Source organism: Podarcis cretensis, assembly GCF_951804945.1.
Source record: "Podarcis cretensis genome assembly, chromosome: 4".
Lineage (NCBI taxonomy): Eukaryota > Metazoa > Chordata > Lepidosauria > Squamata > Lacertidae > Podarcis > Podarcis cretensis.
The window spans coordinates 70,854,991-70,881,732 of NC_137173.1; the positions used below are offsets into that span (position 1 = coordinate 70,854,991).

The 26,742-nt window shown below is 40.8% G+C and overlaps 1 protein-coding gene across 5 annotated transcripts in view; it reads right to left on the reverse strand.

Annotated features, from left to right (window-relative positions):
- STS (steroid sulfatase) overlaps positions 1-26,742 on the reverse strand; it is an 84,109-nt gene that overhangs the window by 22,778 nt on the left and 34,589 nt on the right. For all 5 annotated transcript variants that reach the window (XR_013837859.1, XM_079972754.1, XM_079972753.1 and 2 more), the window contains exons 7-8: positions 19,198-19,335; positions 7,532-7,691 (exon numbers count right to left, since the gene is read on the reverse strand). Coding sequence is in view for 4 of the 5 variants with exons in the window: in XM_079972754.1 (XP_079828880.1) it covers positions 7,532-7,691; positions 19,198-19,335 (298 nt within the window). In the remaining variant the exon portion in view is untranslated. The remainder of the gene's footprint in view (positions 1-7,531; positions 7,692-19,197; positions 19,336-26,742) is intronic.

Consider the following 26,742-nt stretch of genomic DNA (forward strand, 5'->3'; position numbering starts at 1 on the left):
AAGATGTCAGCAGTCCCCCCCCCCATTTTTTTATTGGCTTTCCAAATTTATAACAAACAAATAAAACGAAAACATCAAATACAAACAAACAAACAAACAAACAAACATTTATCTTAACTATAATATTCCACTTTTGTTAACATTGTTAAGTGACTTCCTCGAATCCCCCCAGCTGAGTTTCCATATCAATCATTATAGCAGTTTTCCAAAACTATTTTCACATAAAATTTACTTAGGCAATTAACATCTTTCTTTATTTTCATATTGACTTCTATCCTTAATATTATACAATTTCACATATTTAAATCCTAGGCAAATCTATTACTCACAAGTATTTCTATTTAAAGATGCCAGCAGTTCTGGAGGGAAATTCCCCCCCCCCCAAGTCCCCCTATTATCAGTGCAAATGTCCCTGCTCATGTCCTTATCTATTGCTTTTTTTATAATGATATACATAAGATTTTTATTGAACCATTTTTATGGAAATTCCCAGATGCATTTTGTGGGTTTTTGTTGTTGTTGTTCCTTTCACATCAGAACATATTCATTTCTTCCAGGATAGCTAAATATTTTGCTGCTGCATGTAAAAAAAACCCCCCACCAAGGACTAATTTTAGCAAACTTGCAATTTTGTTTTATATTCCTGGCATTCTATAGTATAATACAGTTATTAGCCATTTTATTGTTGTGGCTCTCTATTTTGTTTTGCTTGGTATTGTTTATGCATTTATACAAACCTTCTTTGTATAAAGACTGATAATAAAGAGATTGATTGATAGGAAGATGTGAAAACATCCCACAAGCAAATCAAGATGAATGCATAACCATCTCTCAAACAAATGAGAATGAATGCTCAATAAAGTCCAAATATAATCTAACCCCTCTGTAAGAAAATCAGGATGGCTGCTCAATAAATAGGTAGCTGGGAGGTATCTTATAATTTGTAGGGACTGTTAGCCAAGCCTGACTCTTTTTGATCAGTATAATTCATGTGTTTCCAGAGATGCATCTGTCCCATTCATAGGATACATTTGAGGTGTACATTTTAAAATATTGGCTATGTCTTCCCTTCATATTCCTGATTATAGGGCTCATTTTGTCTTTTTTAAAAAAAACCCATACACATGCATAAGCCCCATGCAATTCATAACATAACAAATTGCTTCATGCATTCAATAAGAGAGTACAGCATTCAATTTGTTGGCAGAGAAGGTAGGAGTCGAAGTTATAAGCTAACCAAACATGTTTCCATTCATTAAATTCTCAAATATCTCATATTTACTCACAGGGCGGAAATGAAGCTACAGTTTTGGCATGGTGCGAATCACAACATTTACAACTGTTTACAGAGAATTAACTCAATCTGGAGCATGTTTTGATTGAAGCGTATTGTATATTAAAAGTCTGAAGATGCTCTGAAGCATATTGGATGCAAATTGTGCTCTCAGGGCTTGCACCCCAGGACCAGTGTAATAGATTTCATACATATATGTGGTGTTGGCTTCAGGTTTGGGTAACCTTGGCCAAATTCCCCCAGTGGGCCAAGATCATCCCACTGTCACTGACGGTTGCCCATTTGATAGCACAGTTGCCCAGAGAAGAGCAAGAGGAGCCTTCTCAATCTCCTTACTTTTGCAATGACCGCTCCCCACATTAAATGGAGGGCTCCCTTTGTGTTCCTGGACCCTAAATGGCACCATTAGCACAGGCTTGGCTTCGCCTTCCCTCAGGTGGGACACCTGGAGGTCTCTGCCTACCTCAGTCAGCTGCCCAGTCCCGCCTGGGGAGGCATTGCCAAGGTGATCAGGCCAGGTAGGGGGAGGGACCACCTGCCCACACAATAGAGGGAGGATCTTACCTGGGAATCGTCAGTTGGCTCCAGAGCTTCTCCCACTCTACCCACCCTCAGTTAAGACTTCTTTTGCAGGTACCTTTTCTCCACAGGTACGCGGGCACTGCTACATCAAGGTCGCTGTTGAAGGGCCAGAAAGGAATTATCCTGCATTGGCAGGTTTGCCTTTCCCGTAGCAAAACGTCACAACTTTGGCAGTATCAGGCCTTGGGCGGAATCTTTTAGTCTATCTTCCCTGAATGGGGGGGGGGCATGCAGCAGTGACCCATGCCCCCCTGCTCTTTGCGGCGGCGATACCAGGGTTCCCAATTAAAGGGGTTGTTTGAGGGGAGGCTTTGGCCGTAAGCCTAGAGGTCGTCATTGCTCTCCCCTGTGACGGCAGCGTAATGGGGGCGGGCTCTCTCTGCTTGAACATATGTTCTCCAGAGCCAGCCCACCCCCCCCACTGGATAACCCTGATGTTCCCCAGATCCCTGGAGGGGGACTGGGAGGGATAAAACGCCCAATGCCTGAGCCAAGGTCTACCCACATCTGAAACATAATAAAGTTGTGGCCAATTTTAATCCCATAGCACGTTGTCTTGAGCCGTTAATACACACAGGGGCCGCCCAGGGTTTGGGGGACTCCGCCTGTCCATGCAAATGAAGGTTCTGAGAGTTGGCAGTGGGCTTCCTGCATGGGTGTGGGCCTTTTCAGGTGTCCACATTGAGACGACTGGACAAATGGAAGCATGACAGAATTACTATTTATATTGGATGTCCCAAGGCAATGATGGATCTAATCTTTCACATCCTGTACCCTTCCAGTCCTGTCTTTTCCCACAGGCATTTGATAAATCAGTTGTACCAGAGTGTCTCTTGACTGCAGTTCTGCTGAAATGCCACTGTCTGGTCTGTCAGCTGGTGCTATGTATATGTGTGTGTTGCATAAAAGTAAAAGTGACCTTGCCTTTTTTGCCCTCAGTATAGTTTGATACCCTAGCAAAATGGGATGGACTAGGTTGCTTGAAAGCTAATTGGCTGCTGAAGTGGGCATCTTATACTGTAATTGGTTGCATGGCAAGCAGCCTTTGGAGCAGTCACATTTGAGAGGGGGATGAAGAAGGACTGCCAATGCTTGGATAATTTGTCTGGAATCATTAAAACTGTGTTATAGATAAATCAGCACTGAAAGAAGTAAACCATCACAAAGGATTGTACTCTGCAATGATCAGGTGCTTAAGCATTAGGAAGAATTCTCTATGTGGTTTAGGTAAAGGTAAAGGGACCCCTGACCATTAGGTCCAGTCGTGGCCAACTCTGGGGTTGCGGCGCTCATCTCGCTTTATTGGCTGAGGGAGCCGGCGTACAGCTTCCAGGTCATGTGGCCAGCATGACTAAGCCGCTTTTGGCGAACCAGAGCAGTGCACGGAAACACCATTTACCTTCCCGCCAGAGCGGTGCCTATTTATCTACTTGCACTTTGACGTGCTTTTGAACTGCTAGGTCGGCAGGTTTAGCACAGTCTATATTATCAAATAATAGAATTGTAGAATCAGAAGGGACCCAATGGTCATCTAGTCCAACCCATTGCAATGCTGGATGGAATCAATATTTCAATCTGTTAAATGGGAAGAAGAGGGGTGATTCAAAGCCTATTATCTCAAAAAGCAATGGGAGAAAACGCTCAGAATGCTTGGTTGAACACGTCACCAACAGTAGGTGAGAATGCAAGTTAGTGACTGGCAAAAAGGGAAATGAGCAAGTGTAAAAAATGGCCATAACCAATTTAACATAAACCCTGAAAATATCACATAGTGGTGCATCAACCCACTTCTTCACTGTGAGCTAGTGACTTTAAGAATACTGTGTTCAAGTCCATAATGGATTTCCATATCCCCTGTGTGTGTGTTTTATGCTTCATTTAGTCATTATATTTATTATCTCACTTTTTAGCCAAGATTTCAGACAAAACAGCTTGCAATTATAATCCACAAACAGGAGCACTATATGTTAAAAGAATATGAATTTTGTGTGGCAGCTTATTCTAGTTTCTGGCAATATGGTCCAGATTCCAGGCTGTGCCCTCTAGACAGAGGAAGCAAAAGAGCTGCAGGTGGACTTAGGGGCAGCTGGTGGTACAGATACAGTCTAGGAGCAGCCTGCCATGCATCAGGTTGAAATGGTCTGATTCAGGTGATACCATGAAGGGAGATTAATTGGTGCCTGAATAGTGGAGCACTCTCAGAGCAGTTATGTTAGCCCTGAAGGGGAGCATCATATGGACTCTGCTTCAGGCAGCTCAATTATTAGAGCCAGGACCAATGGCAGCCCAAAGAAATGGTCCCTTAATTCTGTAGGATTCTGTTCACATAGAATAGAATAGTACATGAATCTTTAGCACCATGTTCTAGAAACTAAAAGGGCATTAAAGTAATATGAAGATTGATTCTTAATATGCAAACATGCATAGAATTGTAATCTCCTATATTTTGGGGCTGATCCTACTACATTATAGAAAAACTAGGCTTATCCAGCTTAGTGGGCATGCTTAACTCCCAGTGGCTCTGGTAGAACAAGGAAGCCTAACTTTCGCTGAGTGGCATCCTTCACCTATATTACTATACTCCTAAGTAAAAGAGAACTAAAGTCAGTGTACTGAAAGAAGCAAAGATCAACAGTGTTGAAGCAATGATTCTTCAACATCAACTTTGTTGGACTGGTCATGTTGTTCAGATGCCTGATTATCATCTTCCAAAGCAACTACTCTATTCCCAACTTAAGAATAGAAAGAGAAATACTGGTGGACAACTAAGAGGTTTAAAGACGCTCTCAAGGCAAATCTTAAAAAATGCAGTATAAACACAGAGAATTGGGAAGCACTGGCCTGCAAGAGCTCCAACTGGAGAATAGCCTCTACCAAAGGTGCCATGGACTTTGATGAAGCATGAACTCAGGACGAAAGGGATGAAAACATCAAAACTGTGTTCATGGAAGACAATCTTACGTGGCTACAAGTGAATGCTAAAGAAAATACTCCTAAGATGTGTTGAGTACTGACATTTTGTAAATCAGAAATAAATGTATAATCTTTTAAACAAAATATTTGAGTTAATAGGAACTGTATTGTCAATTATTTGGCAGGGGACTTCAAAAATAGAATGCGCCAGATATGTGCAGATTTCCATTTCTCATCAGTGGTATTCACCTAAGACCCATTGAAATTATTCAATATTACTAAGTCAGGTCTAAGAATTTATAAAGTTTACTTAGTTGAATAGTACCCAATAAGTTTTAGGCCCAATTATGTCCATGTTAGGCAGGACAATGGGTTCATCACAAGAGCAAACTAACTTTTAAAACACATTTTTTCTCACTTTTCACCTACAACCATAAGAGCTACATTTCTACCCTCTTGACAAAGCTTTCATTGCTGGGATTCCCAGGACTCTGCCATGAACTATTAGAGCCCTAACCAAATGTTGCCTATCTGTGCACTGGTAATTGGAGAAATGACTGAACCCGAAAAACAGCCTAGAGCAGCATATGGCAAGTCTGCTTTGAAAAAGCTTGCTAGCTGAAGCAAAGAGTAGAAAAGATATTCTGAATTTAGATCAGGGGGTTGGGGTGACTTTTAAATTTGCATGATGTAAATGAACACCAGTTGTCAGGCTAGTATTACTTTAGATCTGCAGGGGAAAAGTTCACAGCTGGTGATTTATTGAGTGTATATAAGAAAGAGCAGAATGATGCTGGCGTCACGCCCAAGCATCTATGACTTGATCAAAAGGAACGTGTAAGGTAGGTATAGAGTACTGTCAGGAAGGAAAACCCATCTTCTTCAGCCACGAAGAGAAAAAGTAATTAAAACACTCCTACTGATGCTATTACGGAACTCAAAGATCAAAGCACCTGAAGGGCTTATGGAGAACCTTAAAGTTCAGCTATTTAGCATGCTGTGGAAATGACAAATCATTGCAGTCGGCAAGAACAGCTTTAAAAATAGTGTTACGTATGATATGGTCATAGCAAAGTTAAAGGCAGGTCTAATGCAGCATGTTCTCATTTGATGTCCTGTACAAAAGGTTCAGGTAACATTATGGCATACCTAACCTTATTGCGTTTTATCTTCACATCAGCCCTATAACATAGTTTGGCCTGAGACAGTGACTTGTTCAATGTTTACTCCTTCTATTTAATGATTAAAGATGAATTTTCAAACACAACCTAAGCACTTGATGAGAGCAAAATCAAGCAAATGGTCTGCATGAAAGAGCCACCAGAGAGAATACAGTACAGATAGAAGCTTCATGTCAACCTTATTTTTCAATGTTCGCAAAATCATCAAATGATGCCCTGGAAGAGACCCTGATGTTGGGAAAGATTGAGGGCACAAGGAGAAGGGGAAGACAGAGGACGAGATGGCTGGACAGTGTTATTGAAGCTACTAACATGTGTTTGACCAAACTGCGGGAGGCAGTGGAAGACAGGAGTGTCTGGTGTGCTCTGGTCCATAGGGTCATGAGGAGTCGGACACAACTAAACAACAACAACAACAACAACCAGTGGTAGACCTGCATGTGTGATACAGAATCAGGAAGCATTTGAACCTAAACCACTAAAATTAAACCCAACACCCTAGGCATTACATCATGTATTAAGAGTATGCACTACAACATGCTTATTGACAGAGCAATCGTATGCATGACTGCTCAGATCTGAGTCCCAAAGAGCTCAATGGGGCTTCTTCCCATGTAAGTGGATATAGGATTGCAGCTTAAATATACTAATAATGCAGCAGTAGATAACCTTTCACTCTAGAATAGCCCTGCAGCATTCAAAATGACTTCAGTGGGGAAAAGCTGGGTTAATTAGATGAGTGACTGCCCCTTTAGGAAAATCCAACTACTACTACTACCACCACCAATAAAATAAAATATGGAAACTGGCTTTCCTTTACTCATCATAGCCCCAGTGAGGAAACTATAGTTATAATGAAGTAATGACTTGACTGCTACATTGTGCAAATACTAGTAAAAGACATAAGAAAGTAAAATGTATATACAATTTCCATAGAAATTCAACACATCATAGAGAAAGGTAAACTGCAATCCTTGCTAAATGTGCAGGAAGTTATATAGAGAATTTCAGCAATACCTGCTTGCTGAAGCCCAGAAAAAGTTTTACTGTCTGATTGCATTTATTTGTTTAATAAAATTTATAGGCAGCTTGACTGTAACACCCCCCCCCCAAAAAAAAAAACCCTTTGAAACAGTTATGCTGACCTATGTGCATAGAACATCCCACAGGGCCATTCAGACGGCTTTACGAATATGGAGATATTCACACATTATATATGACCACTTGCCTCACAGGATACATCAGCTCCTGTTAGTAGTGAGACATCTAAGGTGAGCAATTGATTTGGGGTCATTTTAAGTAAAACAATTATTATGGAGCTGAAACAACGAAGTTCAGAATGAGACAATGGAGAAGGTTTCGAAACAATGTGAAGAAAGAAGTGGCAACTATGAACCAGTTATTATTTGAAGAAATGCCTGACACATACTGGTTTAAGACATGATAAATAATACTGAGAACAAGTTATTCTTAGGACTGTTGAAAGTGCCTTCAAAGGCAGCAGAGGTTTGTTATTTTTGGATGTTATGTCTTTTATGACAAATGAAACAACATTCCATACCTGTCACTGGGCAGCGATGCTCCAGCAAGTTTAACTATTGTGGGGAATATATCCATATTACTTGTGGGCTCATCAATATGTGTGCCAGGCTTAAACACTCCAGGCCAGCGGAGAAGACCAGGTACTCGAATCCCTCCTTCCCAACTTGTAGACTTTCCACCTAGAGAAAAAGGATCACAAAAATTAGGGAAGGGCAACTTGAAGACATCCAGATGTTATAGGACTCCAACTCCCATCATACTCAGATTGCATGGCCAATGGTCAGGGGTGAGGGGAGTTGTAGTCCAACATCTGGCAGGCCACAGGTTCTCCATCCCTGTAATAGTCCAATCAAACAATTTGCCAGATTGATCCATTAACCTTGTTATCAACTCAAATGGTGCCCCATTTGTTAACTTTGTAGGCAGCCTACCTTTAGCACAACTGGGAGCCTCGCCAGTTTAAGGACAGGATTATGAAACACTGTTTAGACCAAGGAAGTAAGTCTTGCTGTTGTTGCTGTCTTTGGGCTTTTACAGTAAAATGTTTGATGTCTTACTCTTGTCTCAATTATTAGATACAGCGCCATGATTAATCATGGAGCAGATCTTTTAAAAAACAGCATTGTTTTTAATAAAAGTCCTTGGAAACTTGAAGATGCAAGCACCACCTTAAAGAGACATTCTCTCCCCCCCCCCCACACACACAAAGGAAGAAAATGTTTCCTATACACCGCCTAATAACAAAGGATGTACACTTTTGGCTTCACAGTGATTATTTTTGCTTGCATAAATTTAATCAACAGACAAATCAGCCCAAACTCACATGAATAATAAATTCATGATTTATTAAATCAGGTCGCACTCTTATACATCTCTTCTGAAAAGATAACACATGCAGCTTGCCCAATCTGCAAGTGGGCACAAAAGATGGTAGTCAACTAAGTTTTATTTAGTGTGGACCCACTGATATTGTAATAATTGTAGTGGAGAGCTGAAATTTCAAGGGAAAACTAGGATTCTGGTTTTTGAATTGTTTCCTAATTGATAAATCTTTCTCAGACTAGCCATAGTGAGACATACCAGAAGCAAGGAAGCAATGGCAAGATTATGTCCTTTAAAAAGTGGAAGTTTTGCCCAACTGAAGAATTATTATTTTTTAATGTATAAACTCCAGCTTATTTTGCATCTCTCCCAAAAGGGCCACAAAATGCTTATTTAACTTAAATACTGTTGTGAACTGAATTGTCCGTGACCTCACACAAAAATAATCCTAGGGTTGTGATGCTATTAGCTCACCAAAAATTACCTCTCTATGTGCTGCAGCACTGAAAATGTTGGGAAACATTAGAGTGGATTGCAAAAATAAAGCAGCGAGTATTGTAATTGCATTCTATAAATCTATGCTGTAGCAACACTTGGAACACTGAACTGTGTGCAGTTGCGGCCACCCGCTTTTCTTTTCTTTTTTAAGGATATAATAGAATGAGAAGATGATTATTGTGGGGAGGAGACAGAGATCTTTTCCTGCCAAGAAATTGTGGCTCTTTAGAATAAAGATCACCATGAGGCGAAGCAAGCTCAATATGTTTTGCTAACTGCACTGAAGGAAAAGATGGAGTCTGCCCTCTCCCACACGCTACATAAATAAGCCAATTGGACTGTTAATTGAACCTTGATTCAGCATTGATGAGGGGACAGTGTTCTCCAAGACAGCTCAGTGAGCAAACAACTCAGGGGCGGCAAGGCAGCTCTGTTCTTCAACACTTCATGGCTGCTGCCCGCTTCCCAGTATCTGCCCCCTGAGGTGGCTGATTCACTCTGCCAAATGGTAAGCCGGTGCCCTGTGCAGAGATGGTATTTGATGGCTGTGTATCTTTCTTTCCCCTTCCTTCCTCTGGAAAACCTTCTCCAGGGTGTTGCCCCCCATCCACATTCAAGCAGGAGGTAGCTGCCAGGGAAGGGTACCCCATCAACAGCATTGCTGTGCTTATCAGGAGAGAGGGTGAGACTGTAATACAAGAAAAGCATTGCCTGAAATAGGGAGAAGGCATCTTGCTCTAGTTGTCTACTGACACAAGAACCCTTTGTCCAGTTTTTAGTGATTCCCACCTCCCACTGCAGCTCTGTAGGATGCACTGCTGGGTGGGTGAGGAACTGACCTTGGAGAGCATCAGGGACTGGGCAGAGAGGAATGGTGGAGACTGCCTCTCCATCCTAACTCCTCCAGGGAGGAGGAAGAGAAAGACAGTATAGATTTACAACAGGAGGTTGAGGGAGGTAGCAGCTCAGAGGCAGATGAGGGGAAAAGCTGGGAAATCATGGGACAGCTCGAACAACAACCAGCTGACATGTTGTTATTAGAAGCATTCCAGACCCTCCATCTCCCAGAACCTGGCAAGCCTTAAAAGTAAGAGAGCAAAGAACTCAAAGTCTGAGGGCATGTAGCAGCACTTGTAGAGGAGACGATGAGAATGATGAACGAGGAAGTGGGAGAGATGGCGGGCGGTGGAGATTCACTCGGAACAACACCATTATCCAAGAGGCTGGGTTCTATAGCCTCTTTCTGTAAAGATTGAAATGAAAAAGGATGGTAAAAAAGTTTTCCTTGTCTTTATAATTTCCTGGGCAACCAGCCAGGAGCTGCTGACAGCATCCTGACAAAGAGATGGGGGGGGGGGGTTGGGGGGGAGGTATAGGGTGCTTTAGAGGAGATGACGACAATAAAGGCATAGTTGCATGAGCTGCCTTCTGCCAATTAACCCACAGGCAATATACTAGAGATTTGTTAAAATTATGGATGGTTTGGAAAGAGTAAACACAACTTAACCCATGTTGAAAGGGGATTAGAAAGAACTCTGTCCATGTTTACAGAGCTACTATACCTCTTAATTCCATATGTTAGTGTCAGACTCTGACCTTCCAAATCCTACTTATATGTACTCAAATGTATGCACCATTGATTTCAATAGGACTTACTCTCAGGAACATGAGTACAGTCATACCTCATGTTACGTTTGCTTCAGGTTGAGCATTTTCAGGTTGCGTCCTACAGCGACCCGGAAGTACTGGAAAGGGTTACTTCCGGGTTTTGCCACTCGCGCATGCGTGCAAAATGATGTCACGCGCATGTGCAGAAGCGGCGAATCGTGACCCGTGAACACACGTGGGCGCAGGTTGCATTCTGCTCATCTTGCGAACGGGCCTCCAGAACAGATCCTGTTCACAACCAGAGGTACCACTGTATAGGATTGCAGCCTAAATGGACCTTTGGTCTGAACCAGTAAGGCAGTTAATTAATTGTCTCCAAAAACACTGGCAAATGCATTTTGCACACTTAACATTATTTAATGCTTCTCCTTCTTCATCTGGCATGTGACTGCAGTCAACAGCTTTGTTTGCTGCCTTTCTGTACCTTACCAAACATTCCTTGAGCATGTCACCTTCAGTGTCAACACTCCATGAGGGATGAAGGGAGAAAGAAGCAAAACTGAAAATCCCCACTTCATGAGTGAGAATGAATAGCAAGCATGCTTTTGTGAGGCAGACAACAGCACAGTATGAGAATGTAGAATGAACATGGAATATGCATTATTTCAAAGACCCCAAAAATATATATATTATCTGTTTGGAATGTGTTGGCCAGAAAAAATCTGAACAGAATTTCACGAAAGGCAACCAAAGAACTGGTAGAAATATCTATTATTTCAGGAAATGAAAAGGCTTATTTGTGCCATATTTTTCAGCAAGTGATAGCAACAATAGGTGTATCCTCTTGACAGTATAATATGAATTAAATTTAAAATCAATATGCTAGTAGTTTGTGTTTCTTTTTCTGCGGCTGAATGTGAGGTTAGGAATGCAATATTCTTCAGTGAATTAAAATGTTGGATCAAGGGCAGTCTTTCATTTCATGTCAATATAGCAATTATCACAAGTGGAAACAGCTGAGAAGTTTAGGAGTTAAAACCACACTAAGAAAAAGTTCAAAGCAATGCTCAACTACTCTATTATCTAGCCCAGTAGAAATGAACAGGGAAATTCAAAAGAATAAATCAGGGCCGATGAAGTCCATACGTTATTTCTTTTCAGCTGTGTTGTTATATTTTGATCACAAATAGTATACTGTGTGCAGTTTGAACTATGTTAAGGATCAAACCCATAAAAATGGCTTAAAAAATCTAAACTCATTTTAAAAGGAAAAAAAAATCCCAATGTGAAAATATCAGCTGCTTTCAATCTCTCTTAGTGGACAGTGAAAGCACTGAATATTTAGTAGTTTCCATTTGAATTTCAGTGTGAACCTTCCTGTTTGATAAGGGAGAAGCTATGCAAGCCGTATCAGAATCAAGCTGTGCATTATTTTTTTTTGCCAAAGTCCTGAAGACCAATCATAGCTCAGACAAAAATGTTCAAAGGTTGGTTCCAAGGGTTGAATCCAACTAAATCATTGTGTGCATTGAGCAACTTCCACAAGCACTACAGAATTTCCCTCCCCTCACACCACCCCAGCCTCCCCCCCCCCCACTTGCAACTGCTCAGATCTGCTCTGGGCTTTCCCCCAAGTATCTGGAGGATATTTGGGAGTAGTGGAGGTTCACAGGAAGAGGAGAGGGAGGGGACATTTCATTGTGCTTGAAGAAGTTGTCCCATGTGCACCATGATTTAGCTCAGGCTTCCTTAACCTTGGCCCTCCAGATGTTTTTGGCCTACGACTCCCATGATCCCTAGCTAGCAGGACCAGTGGTCAGGGATGATGGGAACTATAGTCTCAAAACATCTGGAGGGCCGAGGTTGAGGAAGCCTAATTTAGCTGAACACAACCCTGTTGCTCTGGGAACTGTGGAATCCTGAGATAGTCCAAAGCCCACAGCATAAATAAGCTGCCATGTTTTCAGGACAAATGAGCTATGTAATTCCAGAGTTTTTCTGGCAGAGTTTAGACACTCTGTAACACGCCTCAGCCCAGCCTTAGTGTCAGGGTAAGGCAAAACTGTTAGCAGGGCCAGGTTTACATAATACATAAATATGATATCTGTCATAATTTTAGTTCCATGGTTTGGAGATTTTATCGCTGTGCTGTCTGAAGGTATATAATGCTTTAAATGGCTGCTGGTGCAATTGTGTGTTTATGTGTGTTGTACTGTAGATGGTGACCCTTATTGTTCTGCTGAGTTTTATAGTTTTAATATGTTGCGAGTTGCACTGGCAGGGTCAGATGTGAAAGACAGCACACTAATGTTGAAATGCATAAATCTACCCTGAGCATGGCCTGAGAAGCTCATGGAATGCCAAACTGCTTTGCTCACTAGTCTCAGGAATGCCCTTGAGCTGTGTCAGGGTGGCCCAAGACATATTGTTGCCTGAGGCAAAAAGCAAGATCGTTTCCCCGCATTCCACATGCAAAAGCCCACTGGAGTGGTAGTGAAATATTACTTCAGCACTGGTGACATGAGAGGGCTCTTTGGTGTGCTTGGGACAACAGCCTAGCAAGTATGGATCATTTAACATCCCCAGCTCTTTCCTCCAACAGACTGGAATGACAGGGGAGCTTCTTGTGCTCCCCAGCATCTGACACCGTTTCACCTGATGGGAGGGTCACCCCTGAGCTATGTCAGGAAATTCATGAAACCCTGAGGTCCTGCCATTGGAGCTTTTGAACACTTAATTCTAGTATACAGAACGTGAAAGAGAATGCAAGGCATTCAAAAGAATACAGGGACACGGACAGCTGGAGTTGCTCTTCAGTCACAAAGTAAGGGAAAATAAAATGTAAAATACTGTTTTAACTAAGCTCTAACGATCTGATCAGGTTCAATGGACCTTGATTGGATTCAACAGAATGGAAATAAAATTGACAATAATTGTGTTTATGACCAGGTTATGTCTAAATAACCTCTGACTCAACTAACATAGAGATACTTCAGATATCCGGTCTCATGAGCAAGTACTAGAATAACCATGAAAGAGAACAAAGATGATAATGGCATGATATTCACAGCAGCAATAAAAACGGCACTTGCAACAGCAGCAGCATTGAAACTAAACTAACCAGACTTTGAAAGAGACACTGAGCAGACTAGAGAGTATTCAAGGTATCCCAAATGTGCAAAACAGAAATTCAAGATGAACAAACACAGAAGGAATTCATTTTTAAGTAATGTCCATAAGTTCTTGTTTTGCTGGGCTTTGGACCTCTGCTGATGTTATTATATTAAAAAGGTAAAGGTACCCCTATTAACCATGTATAAATTACATTTTTAATTGCACGCCCCCTTGGACCCTTTGGGAGCCAAATGGCAAGATATAATGATTTTACAAATAAATAAATTCAGCTGAAAATATTCTGTTGAGACTATCCTCACAACCAGAGTTTTCAGTCCACACAGCTGATGCCATTTTGTTTTATCCGATTCCTGCTAGCTTCAGCCAGGCACTTTATTTCCAAAAGCTCTTATGCTTCATTATTTGTTCTGATCTGGCTGTGCATGATGATAAATGATTGAGTTCAAATTGTGAAGATACACTGAGAGCTTTCAAGTTAGGCCAGTGCCAATTACTGTTGAGCAGATAGTGGCATCTCCGATGAGAGGGTTAATTGGTTGGATTGTTCTTCACATGTTCATATATGGAAGATACATTATTGAGAATCCTCATCGCAAACACTATATTTATAGAAAATTATGCTACAATTTCTGTTTAGACAAACCGATAACCACATGGTTCAACTCACGAACAATACATATGCAATATTTTATTTTATTTTCTCTTCTGGTTTTCTATAGTCCAGAGTAGAAAATGTTTGATATGTTGGACCTTAGGCCTTAATAATCGTTATTTCCAAAGGAAAACATATCAGTATAAACTTGGGCATACTTAGTTAAACATTTAACTACACGCAGAGACCTTTCTGAAATCAATCTTCTTAATCTAAACATTGAAGATCAAATTACATTTTGATATTGAGCAAACGGTACAAGACAAAGGAAAAGGTAAATATGGTTCTGAATATTTAAACAGAAATGTGTGGTGAGAGACTATTCCCAGGATTGGTGAACATCATTCAAAGCAAAGAAAATAGAATGAGTAGCTAAACGGCTCCCAGCAGTCTTCCTCATCCTAACATGACCAAGAAAAATAACTCAGAATGGGACAGAATGGGATAAATTGCTGGTTTATGTGATCATCAGCTGAGGCCCTCCTACATGTCCCTCCTTCACAAGAGTTCTGGAGGATGGAAACACAAGAATGAGCCTTTTCTGTGGTGCCTCCTCACTTACGGAATGCTCTCCTCAGGGTGACTCATCTGGCACCATCTTAGGTGCCAGGCAAAAACATTCTTCTTCTCACAGGCCTTTAGCTAATTAAATGATCTATGCTTTTTTAAACTGCTGGGAGTGTGTGTGTTTCGTTTGTTACTATGTTATGTATTTTTCTGTCTTTATATTGAAAACTGCTGTGTGATCCTTGAATGAAGGGTGGTAGATAATTTTAATAAATAATAATATAGGAGCAGATTTATAGTCACCAGGGGCAAAGCCCCAACCGAATAGTGTGCAATCCTTTACATTCTCCTGTAAAAGAAATGGGTGGCAATCATATCTTCATGGAAAAGTAAAGTCATGGACTTTACATGACTGCAAAACCTGCCCTCTATGCCTGACTCTGGGTGGCCAGAAAATTTACAGAAGAATAGATGCCTGTGGATGATAGAGGTCAGGAGTTCCAATGACTGTGGGTGCCCTGGGCTGTGCGTGCCATACAGCGTGCATTGCCCTGGCACCAAAATTTGTGGGTGCCCGGCCCCTTCATGGGGAATTTTGCAGGTGCTCAGGGCCCCAGGGAGTTGGCATCTATGATAGAGGTGATGAAGCTATGGGCCTCCATATGTTTGTTGGACTCAATGCACATCAGCCCCAGCCAGCAAGGCCAATCAATGATCAGGGATAGTGGGGCTTTGGGATGGATTCAATTAAACAGTTGCACTAGCAGGAGTCAGCACAATGAGCTCCACTAGTTCAATGGAGCTTCCCTGCCTTCCCCACCCCACCCCACCCCAAATAATCTCTCGAGTGTTGAGGGAACCCCCAGAACAGCACAAGGGGAGAGGTGAGTGGAGATTGTTTCATCATGATAATGTGGTGCTGAATTCCACTCTAGTCATCCAACAACACATTGGGCATATTACTTCCAGTAACAGAGGCAATAAAAGGTAAAGGTAAAGGTACCCCTGCCCGTACGGGCCAGTCTTGACAGACTCTGGGGTTGTGCGCCCATCTCACTTAAGAGGCCAAGGGCCAGCGCTGTCCGGAGACACTTCCGGGTCACGTGGCCAGCGTGACATCGCTGCTCTGGCAAGCCAGAGCTGCACACGGAAACGCCGTTTACCTTCCCGCTGGTAAGCAGTCCCTATTTATCTACTTGCACCCGGAGGTGCTTTCGAACTGCTAGGTTGGCAGGCGCTGGGACCGAGCAGCGGGAGCGCACCCCGCCGCAGGGATTCGAACCGCCGACCTTTCGATCGGCAAGTCCTAGGCGCTGAGGCTTTAACCCACAGCGCCACCTGCGTCCCACAACAGAGGCAATATGACCCTCTAATTACCAGATGCCAGAAACCTGACTGGGAGAATGCTTTGAGTTAATGTGCTGATTGTGGGCTTCCGTTAGTCATATGGTTGTCCACTGTGAGACCATCATGCTGGAAAAGACAGGCATTTGTTCTGATCTATCATGGGCCTTCTTATGTTATTCTGGCGGCTGTTATCACGATATCCAAAATTCTATAGGGCTATCTCATTTGTTGTTAGAGGAGCAAAGCTAGTATAGAAAGGAATAATGTAATTCATCCAACTCATGTTCTTATTTATTTATAGACATTAACAGAGCAGTGCTGTTTCCACAGGGAAACAGCAACCGTGTCACTATGGTAACATACAAATCCACACTTAAGAGATGGGACCCTCTGTTTTACTTTTCTAGCAGCAATTAGTAATTTTATTCAAACATTTGGATCACATTTTCCAAAATGTCCTTTTTAATTACCTAATCATACAAACTTTGGATCATATGGAGTTACACAGCCATTCATTTGTTTAATTTTTTAAATAAAATTAAATTCCAAAAATACTCTATAAACAGGCACAACCAGATTTTTATATAGCTTTCTAAACTTTCTCTCGAGCTTGGGAAGCTCATTAAACTAATTAGGTACTCAATTCAGATGCTGATGTAGTTTTACTTCTTCTGATAAGAAAGAAAAAACAAGCCTTACATTAATTTATGAATTTTAAAGTATGACATGTTACAGTAAAAAAATAACGTAAGAAGTGAAAAGGGAATTTATAGTAGTGGATGAACGTGTGTGGTTTACTGTGATTTTTGTATGCTTCTTAAATATCAAATAGCCATGCTGTATACAGTTCCGGTTGTGTCGCTTCTAAAAGGATAAGTTGGAAAATGTTCAGAAAAGGATGGTCAAAATTATCAAGGTGCTGAAGCAACTCCCCTATGAAGATTGCAGTGTTTGGAACTTTTTAGTTCGAGAAAAAGAGAGTAAGAGTTGACAAAATAGAAGTTAATAAAATTATGCCTGACATGGAGAAGGTGGATAGAGAAAAATGTTTGTCCTTCTTTCATAACACTAGAGCTCGTGGGCATCCAAGGAAGTGGAATGTTGGAAGACTCAAGACAGGTAAAAGAAAGTACCATATTTTTTGCTCTATAAGACGCACCAGACCACAAGACGTACCTAGTTTTTGGAGGAGCAAAACAAGAAAAAAAATATTCTGAATCTCAGAAGCCAGAACAGCAAGAGGGATTGCTGCGCAGTGAAAGCAGCGATCCCTCTTGCTCTTCTGGCTTCTGGGATAGCTGCGCAGCCTGCATTCGCTCCATAAGACGCACACACATTTCCCCTTTTTAGGAGGGAAAAAAATGAGTCTTATAGAGCAAAAAATATGGTACTTCTTTATGTAGCACATAGTTAAAGTATGGAACTCATTCCTATAGAAAGCAGTGATTGCCATCAACCTAGATGGTCTTAAAGAAGTTTTAGACAAATACATGGAGGAGAGGGCTATCAAAGGCTACTAGCCATGATGACTATGTCCTGCCTCCCTGGTTGGAGGCAGTAATGCTTTTGAGTACCAATTGCCGGAAATCACAGGAGGGGGGAGTGCCCTTTTGCTTGAATCCTGCTTGCAGGTTTCCCAAGCTGCATGTGGTTTGCCATTGTGAGAACAGGATGCTGGACTTGATGGGCTACTGGCTGGCCTAAGTCCTCTCAAGTCAAGAGTTTTTGTTACTGATGATGTTTTTTGCAATGTGAGTCTGTTTCATTATGCAAATTCATGCTATTATCTTGATCAGCCTTTCCCAACTGTGAGTCTCCAGATCCTGTTGGACTATAACTCCTATCATCCCTAGCCAGTAGAGGCAGTAGTCAGGAATAATGGGAGTTGTAGTCCAACAACATCTAGGGGCCTGAAGTTAGGAAAAGGCTGTTCTTTGGGCAGTTCTTTGGGCAGCCGGTCTCATTAGGCAGGGCATTCTCCCCAAATAACGCAGAATTTGCATCACTATTTCCTTCCTGTAGAATGAGTTGGATGGATAAGTGAGACACAAACAAATAAAGCTAAACTTCTAACCCCACTCATATGGTTATAAGCCCCATTGAATTTAATAGGATTTCTTTCTGAGTGGAGGTCATTAGGAATACACCGTAAGAGAGCATGTGCTTATTCTGAGAGAAAGTAAATCTAATGGGTGTCTTTTTAGGATTTTATGCATGTTAATAGAAGCTACACAATAAGATTACTAGACGCTGGGTTAAAATAAACAACATTGTATAAAATTTATCACTTGAATATCAGTGATAAATGTGTTACTTAAACGCACATACTTAATATATGTTCTTCAAGTTTTACAACTATTACTTATATGTCTGTGACATACCAAAAGCAATAAAATTCAGTCTTATATTAAATGTATATTCACTTTCATGAGAAAAATATAGAGTATTTGAGTATGGTTATAATCCTCGAAAGATTCCACCAACAGTGTCTCCAAAATTTTTTACATATCACTTGGGAAGACAGGCGAACTAATGCCAGTATACTGGAAGAAGCAAAGATAACCAGTGTCAAAGCAATGTTTCTTCAACATCAACTTTGTTGGACTGGTCATGATTTGGATGCCTGATTATTGTCTTCCAAAGCAACTACTCCATTATGAACTTAAAAATGGAAAGCGTAATGGCCAACAACAGAGTTTTAAAAACTCTATCAAGGCAAATCTAAAAAAATGTAGTATAAACACTGACAATTGGGAAACACTGGCCTGCAAGCACTCCAACTGCAGAATAGCCTTTACCAAAGGTGTCATGGAGTTTGAAGACGCTCAAACTAAGGACAAAAGGGAGAAACGTGCTAAGAGGAAAGCACGTTTGGCAAACCCTGACCATGATCAACTCCCGCCCAGAAACCCATGTCCCCACTGTAGAAGGATATATGGGTCCAAAATTGGCCTCCACAGTCACCTATGGACACACCATTAAGACTGTGTTCATGGAAGACAATCTTACTCAGCTACGAGTGATCACCAAAGAAGAAGGAGGAGGTTATAATCGTACATTTCCCCCCCCCCCAGCTCTTGTAAAACACAATAGTAAGAACAGTAAATGGCTCATACCTTTATATATTCCATTGTAACCACCCTGGACTTCTCCGTTGGCTGATATTTCTTCCACATGTGCCCCATGATCAGATGTGAAGTACACAAGAGTCTGCTCACGTAGGTGCCATTGATCTAATGCATGGAGAATCTGCCCTTTAAAAATATAAGGAAAAGGAGGGGGGATGATAAAAAACTTATCAAATCCCTCTGTCAGTGGAAGAACATAACCATCATCGCTAGTAGCCATGGAAAACCTGAAATTTAATGAATTTGTCTAATACACTTTTAAAGCCATCCAAGTTGATAACATCTTAGAATCATGGAATCAGAGTTGGAAGGGAGCCTAATGATAATCTAGTCCAACCCCCTACAATGCAGGAATATGCAGCTGTCCCTTATGGGGATTGAACCTGCAACCTTGGTGCTATCAGTACCACGCTGTAACCAACTGAGCGAATCCCATAGTTTAGCCATGCACTACCTTCTTTTGTTAGTCCTGAATCTTTTCAACATTCAGCGTCATTGGGTGACCCTGGATTCTAGTATCCTGAAAGAGGTAATAAAATCTCAGGAAATTTGGAGATGGGTGGATTCAGTATCTGGTGTCTGGTTTTGGGGCCTCAGCATTTGATCAAACATCCCAGTCCCAAACACCAGCCCAAACACCATCTCGGGATAAAGCTCCATAATTTAGATGACAATGTTTAAGATGACAGAATGTAGATGAAGGCTTTTGTAATAAGCTGATTAGAAATAAAATGGCCAAAAAGATACCCCATGAAGTAAACAAGTGCTATATATCTGAGAAGACATTTGAACCTTGCTGTAAAGCCTGTATTCTAGGCACTACAACATGTAGCCAGAAAATAAAGATATTATGTTATATAAGTATCTGATGGAGAGAGCAGCCTTTTTATGCACCTGCTCTCTCCAGCCAGTAGTTACACTACTTCTAATACATGGGGGGAGAGAATCAAATCTATTTAATTTTTAGTCTTTCCTGTAATCTATGTTTAGGCTACAACCCCATTACTTGGGAATAACCCCCAAGGAAGACATTGAGACTTAATTTTAAATAGATATACAGTCGTACCTTGGAAGCCGAATGGAATCCGTTCCGGAAATTCATTCGATTTCCAAAACATTCGAAAACCAAAGCGTGGCTTCTGATTGGCTGCAGGAAGCTCCTGCAGCCAATCAGAATGTGCAGAAGCCCCATCAGATGTTCGGCTTCCAAAAGAACGTTCAAAAACCTGAACAGTCACTTCCAGGATTTGATTGTTCAGGAGCCAAATCGTTCGAGAACTAGGCTGTTCGACTTCCAAAGTACAACTTTATATAGTATTTCATTGTGTGTGTATCTTTTTGCATGCCCAAACAAGATCCTTCCCTTTTTTTTTATGCATTCACCGCTACATTCACAATTCTATTAATTGTTTCAACTTAAACATAGTGCATCTTCAGACTTCTCAGGATTCATGATGACATTTCCATTTGCACTCCATTTCAAGCCAGTTCCCAACCAACTTCAGAGCCCAGCGTTCTTCCTCACAGAAGAATGCAGACCTAATAGCTATTTCGCTTTTTATTCTGCCAGGCAGTTCCTTGTCACATAGACTTGTTACATTTCTCTCAATTCACCTATTTCCTTGTTTTGTGGAACTATGCATCTCCGGTGGAGACCGGTAACACTTATCTTACCATAGATTTTATTTTTAAAAAAACAAGCAAACAAAAACCAAGTACTCCATAGATGAGCAATAAGCAACACTTTCCACATCAGCTTTTTCATATATATCTATTTTAACGCGAAAAGAGAAACACTCTGTAGCTGGTTGATATGGATCCACAAGAGCTAGATGGATCTCTCTGTAATTGATCAGGCAGATTTGATGTCTGGAAGTGTATCTTGCTCCCATTAGTGTTCAGTCAAATTCAGGCTTGTATGCATTAGACCTGTCGTTTATATGTATGGAATTTACCTATTTATTTAGGTTTTTATTCTGCTCTGGTTTCTTACAATTGGTTTTAATGTTTATACTATTGTGTAAGTCACTTTGGGTTACTTTGTGGAAAAGGCGACAAATAAATACAATAAATAACAAATAATAATCCAGGTGCTGACAAAAAGGTGTAGGATGAAATTCCTTCCCTGAATGGAGATCATTACATCTCCTTAGCAGTGATGCTGTTGCCAATACAGTGGTACCTCGGGTTAAGTACTTAATTTGTTCTGGAGGTCCGTACTTAACCTGAAACTGTTCTTAATCTGAAGCACCACTTTAGCTAATGGAACCTCCTGCTGCTGCCGCACCGCCAGAGCACAATTTCTGTTCTCATCCTGAAGCAAAGTTCTTAACCTGAAGCAATATTTCTGGGTCAGCGGAGTCTGTAACCTGAAGCGTATGTAACCTGAAGCGTATGTAACCTGAGGTACCACTGTATTGGCTTGGCCATAACATACTAGTAGGGATGGGAGAAACTGTCAATTTTGGTTTCTCTTTGTTCTCATTCTTCGAATCTTAAATTCAGTTCTCCACATTTGCATATCTTATTCTTTTCTAAGTCCTTATGAACATTCATCAGCATTTTAGCACAATTTTGTGCTAAAATGCTGGTGAATATTCATGAGGACTATTTTTTCAGAAAGTGTGAATTAGGCAGATTTACCCTGAGGTACAAACTGACACAAATTTTTTCCACATCTCTACATTCTAGATATGTTACAGATGCGGAAAGAATATATTGGTGAAGTATGACCTGTTCCGGACCTCAGTATTTCATGAAAAACAATCAAAGGGGAATTTATTGGCTTCTATATTTGTTTTACCAATGGCCCCAGTAACACAAGAAAGAAGCAAGTGAACTGGTTATGATGCAGTAGAGTGAAGAATAAAAAAACAAAACCTGATAAAATGACAAGTTATTTTTAGAAGCAATCATTTCTCATCTGTATTTGACATGTGACGACATTCAAAACTGCACATTTTGTTGCTCCTCAGAAATAGGTGTCATGAAAATAAGATAGAACTTGCCTCTCTATTTCCTTTGTGAAGACTGGGATGGATGAATGAAGGACAAATAAGGCAATGTCTGCGTCTTTTAAGTGAAAATAAATCTAATGGGTGTTTTTATGATCATACTATATACAATGAGCTCAGAAGTATTGAGAGGTGACAGGTGGAATGAGCAACATTATAGAAATGTAATACATGAGCCAGTATGATAAATGCATTACACACACACACACACACACACACACACAAGGAATGCCCTTTAAGTGCTTTTACAACTCTTACTTACATGGCTGTGACACAATACCAGTAACAATATTCATAGTCCTATTGTAAATGTTTTATGTTCACTTAAAAATAAAAATAAAGTCATTTTACAACATTTACAATTGTGTAGATTTTAATGTATTTTGTTCATATGGCTCTTTCTCAAGAATAAATAGTTAAGGAAGCTCTCTGTCAGTGATAGCACAATCGTTGTATAATAACCTATACAGGTTACTAAGAAGTAATTCCCACTGACTTCAGTTGGGCTTGCCCCCGGGGGAGTGGGCGTGGATTGTTTGCAGTCTAAGAGAAATTCTCACATTTCAAATCACAAAGGCATTGCTTCCTGAAAAAGTACAGTCACATACTCTTCCTGTCACTATGAAGATGTCAAAATAGGTTTGAAGCGGGTACAACCCAGAACTTTCTCTCCAAAGCCTGGTACTTCACTTCCACCTGCTGAAATAAAGAGGACTATAGTTTTGCCCAACAAGGGAGAGAAAAGAGGCTATCGTGCATGGGGAAAAACATATGGGAAAAGCTATGGCCAGCGGCAGCTGGTGTTTGTTGAAACTAGTAGGGTAGAAGGCAGATAGCCCAACAAAACACACACAAAAAACCAGTTTCAGCAAGGAAAAATAGCAGAAATGGGTTCAACACAGAAGCTAAAACCAAAAAGCTCATGTAGCAGAGCCTTTCATAACTTTCATATTGCTGTTCTCAAGCCTCTTCCCACTCAGTGTCTTCCCCTGTTCACTCTGCTCAAACCTCTGTCATTGTTTAAAATTGCCACTTATTTCTGCTCAATTTCCCCAATCCCTGCTTTAGTCAAACGTCTATTGATGTTTAAAGCTGCCACTTTCTTTTCAATTTCCTCCACCTGTTTTAATCAAACTTCTGCCATTGTTTTAAACCAGCACTTTCCCCTCTATGTTTCTCCCTCCTCACTCCCATACCATGACCACTAGTGTTGTGCAGTCTGCCTTCTCTTTTGCTCCCTTATTCTACCCTGACTTCATGCAAATTCAGGATTGTGGTGCAGTATAACAAATTGTCCAATGAGAGCTGTTCAATGACAGCTTTACATCTTTCCATTTTATGGTGGCAGTGGTGGTGGGGACCATCAAGGATATATTTATGAATATATATGATACTGACATAAAATGCTCGCCCCTGTCTTTTCTTGTATTTCATCTTGTTTTTCCTCCCTTGTTTTTATTAGATTAACACTTTTTTAGTTACAAATGCTATCTACGTTCTAAAGTATAAAACTTAAAATGAATATAGATAAGACCAAATGCAAATTTGAAGGAATAAGTGTTAGATGTGGCAGTTGTGTTATTCCATCAGTGAATAGCACTTATTCTTCAGCAAAAATTCTGCAAACAAAAAAGTTGCAAATCTCTCTCCCCCTCCTCACACACACACCCTATGTGAGCAAGGCACACATCATGAAGGACACTGAGTAAACAAGTTGTGACGTTGAGATTTTCCTTTGAGTAGTTAGCCCATGATTTAAATATCTCAAACTGGAGCACATTCTACTAAATTATGGTTCTATTAATTAGTAGATATATTAGTGGAGTGGGTTGGTTATTTAAAAGTTTGACTTTGATGTCAGTAATAGAAGTAAGCGTTAAAGTCCACTTACATCCCTTCTCAAAACGCTGAAGGAGAAAATATCATTCCTGCAGTCTCTTTAAACCCTACTTCACATTTGCTTAAATTATGACGAGGTGGCAGACCTGCAGGTGCTGTTTCATGAAAAGTCTCTTTGTGCCTGAATTTCATTAATTTTTAGAGTGAAGAACTGTGACATAATAGAACCTAAAGAGGCCTCTGGGATGGCTTGGAGAATGTTTCACTTTTACATTATTATCCAAGGACAAAATGTAATACACTCAAAAATACACCTAGAAAAATAGATACATTCAAAGATTGGACTGGAGGAAGAAAACACCACAGAGTCCGACATTCTGCTGCAAGCCCAGATCATCTAACCACTGGCCCTTCTCACAACAATCTATATCAAAGATGTTGGCACAAAGGTAGAGCGGGTGCAATTTAGAAAGGTGCCCATAGGCCAAGTTACTCTATGGCCTCATTCTGAGATAATGATAAACTATGATCTAACCTTAATGGATTGTGAGTGAGCTTCAGATTCTTGCACTCACACCTACTCTCTCCACCTCTGGTGCAGCTCTAAGTGGGAGCTCAGAATGTTTTGCTGCAATCTTCAGTTCACATTAGCTTAGGGTTTGTACATAGTGCTAAACTATGACTAGTTTAAAATAGATTCTATTGATACAAGCTAGCTTCATATAAACCGTAGTTTAAAGTTGGCTTCCTTCAACCATAGGTAAGAGTAACCATAGTTTGTCCAGATTCTGATATAATGCTACGAAAGCCCTGCTCTAAAACTATTACAATAAAATAGTTTTAAAACAACAATTGAACAATAACTACATTAGTCTTCTTAACACAGTGCTTAAGTGCAAAGTGCACAGTTTTCTTTGTGGGCAAAATGATTAATGCATTTAGGATTCCTTCCAGTAGCACCTTAGAGACCAACTAAGTTTGTTATTGGTATGAGCTTTGGTTTCTAAGGTGCTACTGGAAGGAATTTTTTTATTTTGTTTCGACTATGGCAGACCAACACAACCACCTACCTGCATTTAGGACTAGAACGATGGAAGGCACCACATCGAGCTGCATGAAATGGAAGTCCATGGTATCTGAAGAAGTGTGCATGCACACAAAAGCTCATACCAATAACAAACTTAATTGGTCTCTAAGGTGCTACTGGAAGGTATTTTTTATTTTGTTTTGACTATGGCAGACCAACACAACTACCTACCTGCATTTAGGATTCTTTGTGTGTCAAATCAATGAACAACAGAGTTGAAAGAGATCCTGAGGATCATCTAGTCCAACCTCCTGTAGCGCAGGAAAATGCAGCTTCCACATATGGGGATCGAACCTGCAACCTTGACATTATCAGCACCATGTTCTGACCAATTGAGCTATTCTGTTGGCCCATTTAAATCCTTACTATCATTATGCACTTTGTGGAACTGCCTAGAGATTGGGGCGTTCCTGGAAAATAACTACCCACAGACCTAAGACTATGACACAGAGACAGGATGGGGAAGGGGAGGAAAGGCTACCTTTCTAAATGGCACCTCTATCTGCATGCTAAGAATAAGAAAGGCAAAATTCCTTAAGCCCAGCACTGATACAGAAGAACTACTGATGCTTAAATACTTGATTTTCATGCAAGAACTTTCTAGCTAAAAATGTGTTGAGGCATCAGCTGCTGTAAACAAAAACTTAACATATTCAGATGTATGCACTTGAAGTAGAGAGGAAAGATGAATATGTGCCAAAGATGAGGAACCTCTGGCCCCCAAGATGTTGTAGGAATGAAACTTCTAGCATCCCTGACCACTGGAGCTGTTGTGGAGTCCTGGAGTCCAACAACATCTGGAAGGCATGTTCCTCATCCCTGATATATACAGATGAGTTCAGTCCTGTGCATATGGAAGGAGGAAAGATATACCAAGCAAAGTTAAAATACCAGAGCTTGGAATTATGGCCAGTAAGGTTTTACAATGCACCATAGCACTGGAAGTTGATGAGAAGCACATACTAAAATTATTTCTTCTTCAATGCTATTTGATGCACATAAGCTCTAGTACTGATCCCCTCCAGTGGAAAGCTTTGCGGTTTCATCTACTCTGAAGTATCTCTTGAAGAATCAAGAGGAATTACAGGGGGGAAGATGGACAGTGCTTTTGAAAGGAAAGTACAGTGAAGAAATGCCCTTGAGTATGGCAATCTCCTTATGAGATTGGAAGACGGCAGGATAATTGCAACACAGAGGCAGCTCACTGAGACTTTTCTCAAGGGAGACACTGGCTCCAATAGCAGAACCAGTATCATGGATCTCCTTTTCTGCAACTGGACCAATGGCTTCAAGTGACAAGAAAGGAGATTCCGACTAAACATCAGGAGGAACTTTCTGACAGTAAGAGATGTTGGAAAGTGGAACTGTGAGAGGTGGTGGACTCTCCTTCCTTGGAGATTTTTATGGTTTTTAAGCTGAGGATGGATGGCCATCTGTCATGTATGATCTACTTGACCCTTGGGGTCCCTTCCAACTCCACAGTTCTGTGATTCAGCACAATTTCTTGTAAACTGGCAGTGTTTTAGCAGGCCAAAGTTTACACCACTCTTCCCCTCACTGTCCTCTTGAGAAGGCACATAAAGGCTCCCCTAC